Below are 11,101 nucleotides of genomic sequence, written 5' to 3'. Positions count from 1 at the left end.
GGAACAATGAACTTTTAAAGGAACTGAAAAGAAGCTGATAGTATCAGGTGCTACAGGGAGCTTAGCCTCCTTCTCCTTACCACATTGAATATGCTGATAACACGTCCCATTCTTAAACAGGCTACATTCCCACTGTTAGAAAGCTTTCTGTTAATGTTTAAAAATCTTCAGCCCAAAGTCTGAAAAGCCCAAAGTCAGTGCAATGTAAATCCCAAATCCTTACAATGCACTTTATCAGCAGGCAAGAGATCAAGCAAGTTTTTGGAACTGGCTTCTGTGTCTTCCGTGTATTTGAAAGGTCACTTTGCTGCTGATGAGAAGGAAACTGCAGGATTCATCTGTGGAGAGAGAAGCTAATTGCTCAACATTTCATGTAAGTACACTCAGACTCTTCCAAGCTGTTCATTACCATTTTTACCCTGACTGCAATGGAATTACTTAACATTTCAAACCATCAGACACACTCAATCACAGAGCTCTGCAGACATCACTGCATTTAAAACGCCACTTCTTTCAAGTGCACCACAAGTAGTGGTGTTCATTTTCCATCAAGTCAGAAAACCACTGTTACTATCACAGCAGTTTCTGGGCTTCCTAAGCCCATTGCAAATACTTAGATTTCTATCATACCATATACCCTGTGTAATATTGACCTCCCCTCCCTTTTCTGCCCACCCCTCACAGCCTCAGTGTCAGTTCTGTCAATATATTGTCTGCTTCTCTCTCCCCCTTTGTTTGCTGTAAACCAAGCTCTGGCATCTGCGAGCCCGGTGTTTGACAATAGCAAGCTATTGAATTCTTTGGTTACACCACACGAGGATTTTTCAGGCTGTGCAGGATGCCAGAATCAATCTGGAAGTCATCCCATTTGGAAAGGAACCAAGGGGCAAACAGATACATTATTTTTCAACTAATTTAAAGTTTTAAACTGGTACTGGAGACTTTGAAAGTAAAAAAATGAAACATCATAAACTAGAAAACAGATGGAAGAGGAATTTTAAAGACATAATCAGATAGTCCCTGAAATCAAATAATCTTTACTGGGGACTTCCCTGAGCTTTGTCTTGTCCTGAAGGAATAATTTCAAATGTAATATGATTTAATATTATTTCTATTAAAATCTCCTTATACGGGATTAAGCAGTCATTATCCCCATATGGAGCTTTTTAGGAGCTTTCCATTGGTTTGTTGCTCAAAAGTTAACTGCAGAGTCAGAATTGCTTACTAACATAAACAATAAATAAAACAAAATTTCTCCTTTGTATCCTGCTTCTCCTGGAGTCAAAGTGTACACAGATCTTTCTAATGTTTGCCACTTCTAACACGTGATGGCTTTAAATCCAGCAAAGACCATGCAAAGAAACCAATACCCTATATAAAAGGTATAACTTCTGTGCACAGCTTTGCAAAGCAAACACAGACACTGAAATGAAGCTGGAGCACTTCTCAAAGCTTTCAACACAGCTGCAAGGCAAAGAACATTCCTGGAAAGAGAAAACTCCCTGCGTCTGTATTAAGATGTGTGAAACAGCCATCCCAGGAAATCCCAAGTGGTAAAGCCTATTATCAGCCACTTCTATCTAGAGAGTCTGGCACTGGGATGGCCAGGGAGCCTGTGCTCTCCCACAGCCTGCTCCCTGCTCCCAGGCACTGCCACACCTCTCCCTGCATTCCAGTTACTGCAGCACACCGTGCAAACTATAGGGGTGCTTCTTAAACAAACAAACCACGCTTAATTAATTTACAGGACCAAAAGGTGCCTTGTAAGAGAAGCCGCTGCAATACTGCTTAAAAAGGATGTGTGATTCAGAGTGAGGCACAAAGGTAATGGGATGGCTGTCGGATTTGCCAGGAGCAGGGCATCCTCTAAGCTCAAAGCTGTTGTCAGAGAGGTGGGAACAGGCTGAGGACAGCTGTCTGCTCCATGTACCCTATGGGCTTGGGGCTGACAGCCTTTCCTGGCCCAGGAAGGGTCCCCCCAGCAGGGTCCAGCACCACTTGGATACAACCGGCAGGAATACAAACCACAGAGTGCTGGGAAGGGTCACTCACTCCACTGAAATCCCCAGGCCTTACCACTGACTTCAGGTGGCACATTAGCAACTGCAAACAAATACTGAGAACAAATTCCTTCATTTTGCCATTTTTCCCCCTCACCCTGCTGCATTCACCATCTCCTCAGGAGCAGATGAAAAGTACTTGTGCATAAAACCACATAGCTTCTTAGCTTTCCAGTGTGTTGCTTTTATGGCTGTGTAATGCAGGTATTAAAGACCACATACAGCAGACCCAGCTAATTTCACAGTATGACATTACATGTTATTATGTGACCTCAGATTCTAACTTGGGTCTGCTTTGCAGGTTTTATTGTGTCATGGGTTTGCATTTAGCAATGTGGTTTTGGCTGGGGTAGAGTTCATTCTCTTCATAGTATCTGGTGTGAGGATTTATGAGGTGGTGTTTTGGGTTTATGATAGAAACAGTGTTGATAATGCAGAAATATTTCCATTACTGCTGAGCAGTGCTTACACAATGTCAAAGCCTTTTCTGCCTCCCACCCCACCAGTGAGTGGGCTGGGGGTGCACAAGGAGTTGTGAGGGGACACAGCTGGGACAGCTGGCCCCAAGTGACCACAGGGATGTCCCACACCATATGGTGTCGTGTTTGGCACATAAAGCTAGGGAAGAAGAAGGAAGAGGGGGACATTCAGAGCGATGGTGTTTTGCTTTCCCAATTCACCATTATACTTGATGGAGTCTGGCTTTCCTGGCATTGACTGAACACATGCCTGCCCATAGGAAGCAGTGAAAAAAATTCCTTGTTTCTCTTTGACAGTGTGTAGCTTTTGTTTTCCCTATTAAGCTGTCTTTATCTCAGCCCATGGTTTTTCTCACTTTTACTCTTCCAGTTCTCTCTCCATCCTACTGGTGGAAGTGATCTGCCAGCTGGGGTTAAACCACAACAAACATTTATAACTCTCTTAAAAAATTAGTAAAAATAGTAAAAATCTTTACTATGCCCACATAGCAAGCTTTGAACATTCTCCACTTACAGAAAAGCTTTTATTTAATACTTCCATAAACACCTTCTGCTAGGTAACTTGATCTGGGTCAAATAATTCCAGAGCTCCAGAGGAAAGGGAGAAGGGACGAGAGGAGAGGAACGAGAGGAGCGGGACGAGAGGAGAGGGACGAGAGGAGCGGGACGAGAGGAGAGGGACGAGAGGAGAGGGACGAGAGGCGGGCGCGGCCCCGCTCGCCGCCGGGCGCGGTGCTGCGGCGCCACCCGCTGGTGAGCGGCGGAAGCGCGGCCGCTGTGCCCGCCCGCCGGTCGCAGCGCGGGGATTTGGGAGGAAAACCCTCGGGAGAGGCTGGAAGCGCCCCAGCCAGGGGGGCTCAACAGGGCATCGTTACCCTGCGGAGCACCGCCTGCGGAGACTGCAGCAGCCTCCGGGGATGGGCAGTCGGGGAGCGGCGCTCACCGCAGGAAGCGGTCCCACCATGAGCGCCGCTGCCGGTCAGAGGGAACATCCCCGGCCAGAAGCAACCGTGGGGGTCAGAATACCCGAGATAATAAAATAGCCCCCTTCGGCATGAATGCTACGGACAATCATCCTCGCTAATGACAAGGAGGAACGTCCTGGCTCTCCACACCCTTTGGAATATTGTTATCCACCTGTTTGTGTTTTGTTATTGTTTGTTTCTGTTTTTTTCCAATTTATTTTTTAAGGGCAACAATATGCCTTCTTTTGCAGCAATGGATAGTATGACAGAAGTTAAACTACTGTGCTTCCTCAACACAATGCTCAAATTAACATGGACCCTTCCATGCATAGAAGGTCGGTATAGTTTTGTAGGAAACAAAGTGTTTCCTGATCAGCGCAGATGATGGATTTAGAGCAGCTTGTATGATAACGTAAATAATACAATGAAATATGCTAAAAGGCTCTGTTAGATCATTCTTTCCAGTAAGCCATTCATTTAATCTGAAGTCCTGGGAAATACAATGCTCTGAACCCTGACACTCATCGACCAGTGTTTAGCAGTAAATAAAGCAAATCCCATTCCTAAATCAGAATATCAATTTTAAGCCTGACATGATTGAATTTTAGCTGATTTGCATTAATTACAGAGATACCACTGTGGTAACAATACATTTCCAAACGAGCTTAGAGGGATGGTTTCTTGGCTGCCTGAAGATACTGTAATTGCTGCCAAAAGCAGTGTTCCTCCTGCAGCTCTGGTGCCTTGCATTGGTGATCACACAGCTGCTGACCTGGCTGAGAACTGTGCAGAGGGTCGAGTCCACCCTCTACTCCATCATTTATTCATTAGTGTCAATATGAGGAAATCTGTAGCTTGGGCAGGATGGGGGAAGTCTGGATCCTCTCTTTCAGAAGCTTAAGCCACCTGGGAAACCCTGAGGTCTTGGAAAATGTAAAGATAGCAAATGATGGAAGCTCATTAAGACCAAAGAAAAAGATTACTTTTTTTTTTTTTTTGTCATGTATACTGTTAATATAATTCCTGAAAAGCAGACTTAAAAGTAAGTATTATTTCAAAGGCAAAGCACTCCCAAAAGGAGTAGAATTTTCCGTTATCTTTAGGCTTGCTTCAGTCCCTAAGTCTCTGGCCCAAAATTGACTTTCTTGTGACTTCACCGATGACAGCTGGGACTTCTTTGCATACACTTGCACCAGTCCTGCACCATGATCTTTCATCTCACCAACCACCCTCCATGATCCAGTGCAGCAATCCTGTGCCAAGAGATGCTGGTTATTTTCTTTCTCTGTATGGTGCTGATTCTTTCTTTTGGTTTCACAGTGATAGAAAATGATACGTTGGGTTATATTAGTCCACAGTAAAAATAAATAATTGCAAGAACATGTAGGTCTTAAAATCTTGTGTTCAGCCAATGTTTTCTGTGTAACTGTGGTGTCCATACAGCAGAGGTATCATCTCTGTACATTTAATAGCTAGACAAGCTTCAACACTCTTCAGTCAGGCTGGCAGAGTGATGTGTTAATCTGCTACCATGGACGAGACAGCAAATTCCCAGTTGATCTCCCAATTCAAATCAAGCACGTGTCATCTCACAGTGCTCTCACGATGCTTTTAACATAGTGCATGCATAGAGATATATAGGATGAAAGGAGTGTCCTAAGGAGTGCTCAGCTTCCAAAATTAATGTCATGTAGGAGCTCTGAATTTTAATATGAGTCATTAACACTAAGCTCCTGTAACTACTGTTCTAAAGGCAGAGCCTTTTAACTGTGTCAGTCTTCTGTGTGCTACACAAGGGCTGCAGGTGATGTTACAGGTTTTGCAGTTCATGGCAGGATGGGGGAGTCCCATCAGACTCTACCATGGAGGTGTACTTTATTGGAGGTGGCGGTGGCTTGCAAGATGGAGGTCTGTTCATACTGAAATAGAAGAGAGAAAATGCACTATCACACAAAAGTAGCATAAAAGACAGTTGTAAAATGTTCACAGGAGGAGGTGGATTGGAGCTAAATCATTATAGGAGCACCTGACATAAGCTCTTACATACTGTGACTTCCCTGAGTCTGTTTTATAACCCCAGCACACCTCCTGCTATTCATCTGTCTTTCTTAGCTCTCACCTCACAGTTTTACTTCATTCATGTTTTAAAAGAGCAGAACATGGTCCTGATGAACCACCCAAAGCTCTTGCACAGGCCTTTTGCTCATACTGCTCTCTCAAAGTATATTTAAAGGCTTGTAACTTTTTTTGGATCAATTTATAAAAAAAGGTCCCATCTCAAATCAGTTAAAAAAATCAATCCTGTTTTTAGCTTCGATATACAGGATTTTCAGTTGTGTTTCAAGAGGGTTTTCTAAAATCATAATTGATTAATTATAACTATGATTTTTTTGAATATTTTAGTAATGTTAGTAAGATTTAAAATAATTGTCTCTTAGATATTGCTTTCACCAGTAGATCTTGGAGTGCTTTAGTAGGGAATCAAACTTCAGTAATAATTACAAATTCAGTGCTTCTTTGACTGGGATTGAGTTTTGGGTAGCCTACTTTCACATACATTATTCAAAACTCAAATAGAGCTGCCCTAGAAGTACAATTTCATTAAAACATGTCCTCAAGTAACCATAGAAAATGAGGGAGCAGAATCAGTTGGCAGGGAGGCTAATAGAGTTGGGGGACTCTGGGGACAAAAATTGACTGTTACTCTTCCCTTACACCCTGAAGCTGCACTGCAGCTCTTTTCTTGTAGTTTATTTTAAGGATAACCCACAGAACAGATGAAAGGGCTGAGAACGCTCCACTTTACATACTGCTGTATGGAAAAAAATGGCATTAGTGATCCATGTACTTAAAGGCCTTGTGTTGCTATATGTCGTCTCAAATGAAAAGGTGTAAATCCACACAGCTGGGTTAGAGTTGGTGCTGCCCTCTGTGCCACCCCTCCCACCCCTGTGGCTCCTTCACTGGTACTTACATCTCTTTCTGATACTGACACCATTTCCTGATGCCTAAAGCTACCAGAGAGCTGCAGAAGAGGAGCAGGGCAGCTACCACTGTTGGCCAGGGGAAGTGACTGGCTTTGGTGTTCCTCCCATCACCTGCAAGGGACACACAGAGCTCATCTGAATGTCCTCAGAGGGGAGGGAAATCCGGGCTTGCTGTCTGTGGCTCACTGCTCCCTGCCCTGCACAGAGCTGGTGTCAGTGCAGCCCCTCATCACCAGGCTGAGGATCCCAAACTCCAAGCACTGCAGCTCTGATTTATGGGCTTAGCCCACTTTTGTTTTGACTGGGTGTGGAGCTGATTTCAGCCACCCACTGGTTCACTTGACAAGATTATTTAGGCACAGCCTAGAGAGCATTTCATCCAAAACCCATTGGCTTTCTCTGTTCCCCTGAGAGCTGCATGTCACAGTGCAGATTTGCACATCAGCCCACTCCAGCCCTCCTTCCCAATGGTTTATTTTTCACGCCACTGATACCAGACCCTGCCAAAACGTCTGGCCAAGGGCTCAGCTGCCTTTTGAGGTGAGCTCTTGTTGGCAGCACAGCATCCCAGTCTCACTCCAGCTGCCTCTCCCCACTGCAGTGCTGGGATTCCCCTCCCCTTCCCCCTTCTGCCCAGCCACCCTTGGGGTTGCTGACAGAGATGTCCTCAGGTCCTGGGTATGGAGAAGAAGGAGAGAAGGAGAACAGTCCTCCTCCAGCTGTCAGAGGGTGCAGCAGTGGCCTGGGTGCCAGAGAGATTCATGAGTGATTCCCCTCAGTGTCACCTCCTGTTGTGCTGGCATCACCACCCTGTGCAAGGCTGGCCACACTGCTGTGTCCCTCAGGCTGGGTCTTACCCACCATGGCAACCAGAGCTGTGGCCAGTCCACCACGCTGCATGAGCCGTGAGATTTCCCTGGGGCACAAGAGTGTCACTGGCTAAATTTTGCTGCTGGAAGAAAGTATGCACTGGAGATTTGCTTGCAGATGGAGGGAGAAGGCTGAAATGCCAAAAACCTGTGACAACCTGCGGTATGAGGACACAGCAGCTGTGACTCCTCTTTTAAACTCTTTTCCCTTTTTTTTTGAAATCCCCTGGTCAAATGGACATGATGCTCCAGGTTTTGTGCTTCTGCAGTGGCATGCTAAAAGCAGAGGATTTGTAGGATAACGTCTCACCAGTACTGTTCAGCAGGCTGCTGGTAGGAAAGAAACGTCTTCCTCTGGTAACTGAATTTGTCTGGTCTGTGATGTTGTAGGACAGGCTACCTATAAAGATATGTGCACAGAACAATTTTAGTAACTTACTTGATTTTTTAAAAATGAAGCTTGTCTTTTGAACGCCTTGTTATTCATCCTGCTGAAAACAGGAAATTGAATGCCAGGATCAGGGTGTAAAAATTCGCTTGGCAAGATGCCTGCATTTTTGGCCTAAAACTACAAGCTGGTGTTGGAGAGAGGAAAGGCGAGGGGAGGAGAGGAGAATACCTGTTAAGATGTTCCAGTAAGCCAGCATTGAGCCAGCTTTGAGCTGCACAGCTGTCTGGGAGAATGATAAGCTTTTTACCTCTTGGATGGTAATGAGAGACCTAAAGATATTAAGTGGCTTAGCAGCAACATAAAGAGTCTGCCTTTGTCATGACTGAGCAAAACCTCAGTCTCCACTGTCAAGTACTGTCTGAACCACAAAAATCATCTATCATCTGTTTAAAGACAGTTTTTTTCCCTTCCTAATACAGTTAAGCCACTGATGTTTAAGATCTCTGTAAGGATACATTTCTGTTTCTTCTAGCCATCTCCACATTCACAGCTTCTGAAATAATAGCTAAAATACTCAACCAGACAATGGCACAGCATTTCCAGAGCTTTCATGGCACTTCTGATGTGAGGATCCAGTGGTGGAATCATTCAAATTTGTACAAAAAGAAATAATGACTTCAATTATCTTGCAAGCCTGTACATGACTACTTCATTAGGCTCTACTGTGGCTTTTTTGTAGTCTTTGACTTCCTCTGATGCAAACAACAAATGAAATAACAGAGAAACATGAAAGTCTCTGATATAACTGCTGATTTATAAATCCAAAACAAAAACTCAGCTTTAAATGATGAAAATGACTAACCAGACAGAACCATGAAAATCTCTTTATTGTGAGATGCTTGCTGGCTTTGACTGAAATTGAGAGTTCAAGTGCGTGCATGTAGGTGTGTGTATGTGTATATGTGTGTATATAGGTGTGCATTAAAAAGACATATGAAAATATGGAAATCAGTCCAATTCTAGGACACTAAAAATTCACTGAGATTTTTGGATATTAATTCAGTTATTTTCTACTTGCTTATTAGGTGTTTGATTTTATGTGAATAGGCATGACACGTCTCACATTTGTAAAATGTGTGGCATTTTACAAAGTTATATACAAAAAAAAAGGGATATGCACTTAGAGATCCGACAGCACTGTGCTCCTGTACAGCACATTGATGAGCAATATTTACATAATGGCTTGTGTTAGAGCATCGCAGTGCCAGAATGATAATGGTAATCACTGTTGTTGGAGCCCAGTGGCCCTGGGAGGGCACAGGGATACATGTGTATGCTTCAGGAGGCTCGCTGGTGCTTGTGTGCTCTGAAACTGCCCTCAATTACAGCTGCTGGACCAAGCACCTTTCAAGGCTATTAGGGAAGCAGGGGCAGGGATGTGGGGATGAGTGGAGCAACACACGGTATCCCCTGCAAGTAGTAGAGTAATTCAGCATGCTCTTAGCATAAATTGCAACTGGCAAGCTGTGGAAGAGCAGAATTGTGAAGCATTAGAAGGCTGTCACAAGGTTGTGGTATAAATGCACGGTTGTGGGTTGTAGGAGTGTAGATAAGTACCGGAGTGCTACCAAAAATACATTCACAAAATGGAAAGCGGCTGCTACATTTGTGCCTCAGCCAAAAGACAACTCCCATGCAAATGCAAAAGCACATTGACAGGTCCTGCCTGTTCCAAAAGCAAGAGGCAAACCAAGATGTTAAAAAAGAAAGTCACTTCAGGCTTTATACCACTGAGCAGAGATTTTCTAAAGGGAAAGACTAGTGAAAAAATGTTCACCCTAGGGGTTTTTTTATTGATTTATTGATCTTTAATGAGGCTGTCTTTCAATGTTCTATTAGCCAGCCTTTATTACTCCACATTATCTCATTATTTCACTGCTGCTCTGTGATTTTATTTGGCTTCTCCGGCAATTTATTTCATCTATAAACTACCTTCAGCACTCAGTACATTTGCCTAGCAACTATCTCAATTGTAATATTATTAAAATAAATATGTCTAATGAAACCAGAATACTCAAATGTTTTTTTATTCCTTTTTTGCCACTGCAAATCCTTGACAGCTTGGAAGCCCAAGCCTTTATCCTCTAACTCAGTGAAACTCAACAGGAAATTGCTTCTGTGAAGTATTGAAAATCTGGTACATGTTACTACTCCACATGACTTTGACCTCTGCTCAGACACAACTTTTCCATGCTTAGTAATGATTTTTACATAGTAATGTGCTGACTCTCAAGTAGCAGCTGAAAATGAGCACCACAGAGCTAATGCTCTGAGAAAAGGCATCACATATTGAGGACCTGAGGACCTGCTGCTGTAGTTTTTGCAAGATGCTCCAGATTACTGTGGATTTGCAACCCAACATTCACTAAGCTGGTGTCACATTTACACTTTTACCATAACTCCTCCATTGCAGTGCTGTGAAGCACAGGAGATGCGTTGTCTACTCACGTGCTGTTGTCAAAGTCTCACTGAATGCTGTGGCATTGGTATGGCCTTTTGCCTCTGTGGTAGAAGTCAGTGCCCCTGCTGAGAAGCACACAAACTTGTAAAAATTGCTGTAGGGAACCATATCACTTGTTTTTCATTTTCCCCCTCTTTCTTCCCTTTTTTGTGACTAATGAGGCTAAACAGGTGTAGCCCACTACTCGTGATGCTGGCTTCCCTCAGACAGGCAGTACACAACGCTGTGTCTGGTTTGAAAGCCTACCACAAGTGAGAAACTCAAGAGGAGTTTTACTGAGACAGGTAAATAAACTTGAACAAAACATTTTCCCAAGAGAACTATTTCACATTTGCTAAAAAGAATCCGTATTTCTTAATAACTGTCTCATTTTTGGAAAAATATCAAGCCATCTGAACAAACCTGTGAAGGTGAACTGCAGCTGTAACTGATCACTCAAAGCCTAAGCATCTCTGGCTCAGTGATGGAGCAGTTGTGGAAGCTGAGTAAAACCAGGCTAGAGTTTTAGCAGCCTTGGTTTTGCTTCCCCTCTTCCTCCTCTTGCCTATATATGTGCACTCTTCTCTCGTGTATCCATTCTCAGCTGTCTCTTAGGTTTTCATTAAAAACTTGCAGAATAACAGGAACTGAACTTTAGTAGACTAAAACAGATGGCTTGGGCTTGGTGTCCTGTCTTGACTGTAGCCCAGAGGATTTGCTCAAGAAGCAGATGGTGGCACCAGTGTGAGGACCAGCAGTGAGCCAGAGAGAAGTGCTAACCCAGGGTTGTCATACCAAGACTGGCACACTTTGGGACCACTGGTTAAAAGGCAATTGCTTCCCAGGCTAC

The 11,101-nt window shown here is 43.8% G+C and overlaps 1 protein-coding gene across 2 annotated transcripts in view; it reads right to left on the bottom strand.

Moving 5' to 3' along the window:
* Positions 1-3,959: 3,959 nt before the first annotated feature.
* The window catches only part of CD96 (CD96 molecule), a 29,746-nt gene continuing 22,604 nt past the window's right edge, over positions 3,960-11,101 (bottom strand). Inside the window, exons 8-11 of one of the 2 annotated variants that reach the window (XM_058850034.1) lie at positions 10,260-10,337; positions 7,671-7,760; positions 6,479-6,602; positions 3,960-5,423 (exon numbers count right to left, since the gene is read on the bottom strand). In XM_058850034.1, coding sequence (XP_058706017.1) covers positions 5,315-5,423; positions 6,479-6,602; positions 7,671-7,760; positions 10,260-10,337 — 401 coding nt within the window. In that variant the 3' untranslated portion in view covers positions 3,960-5,314. The remainder of the gene's footprint in view (positions 5,424-6,478; positions 6,603-7,670; positions 7,761-10,259; positions 10,338-11,101) is intronic. The other variant, XM_058850044.1, reaches the window with a different exon arrangement.

Source organism: Poecile atricapillus, chromosome 1 (assembly GCF_030490865.1).
Source record: "Poecile atricapillus isolate bPoeAtr1 chromosome 1, bPoeAtr1.hap1, whole genome shotgun sequence".
NCBI lineage: Eukaryota > Metazoa > Chordata > Aves > Passeriformes > Paridae > Poecile > Poecile atricapillus.
Note: the sequence above shows the minus strand (reverse complement) of the source record. Positions and strands in the feature narration are given on the sequence as shown.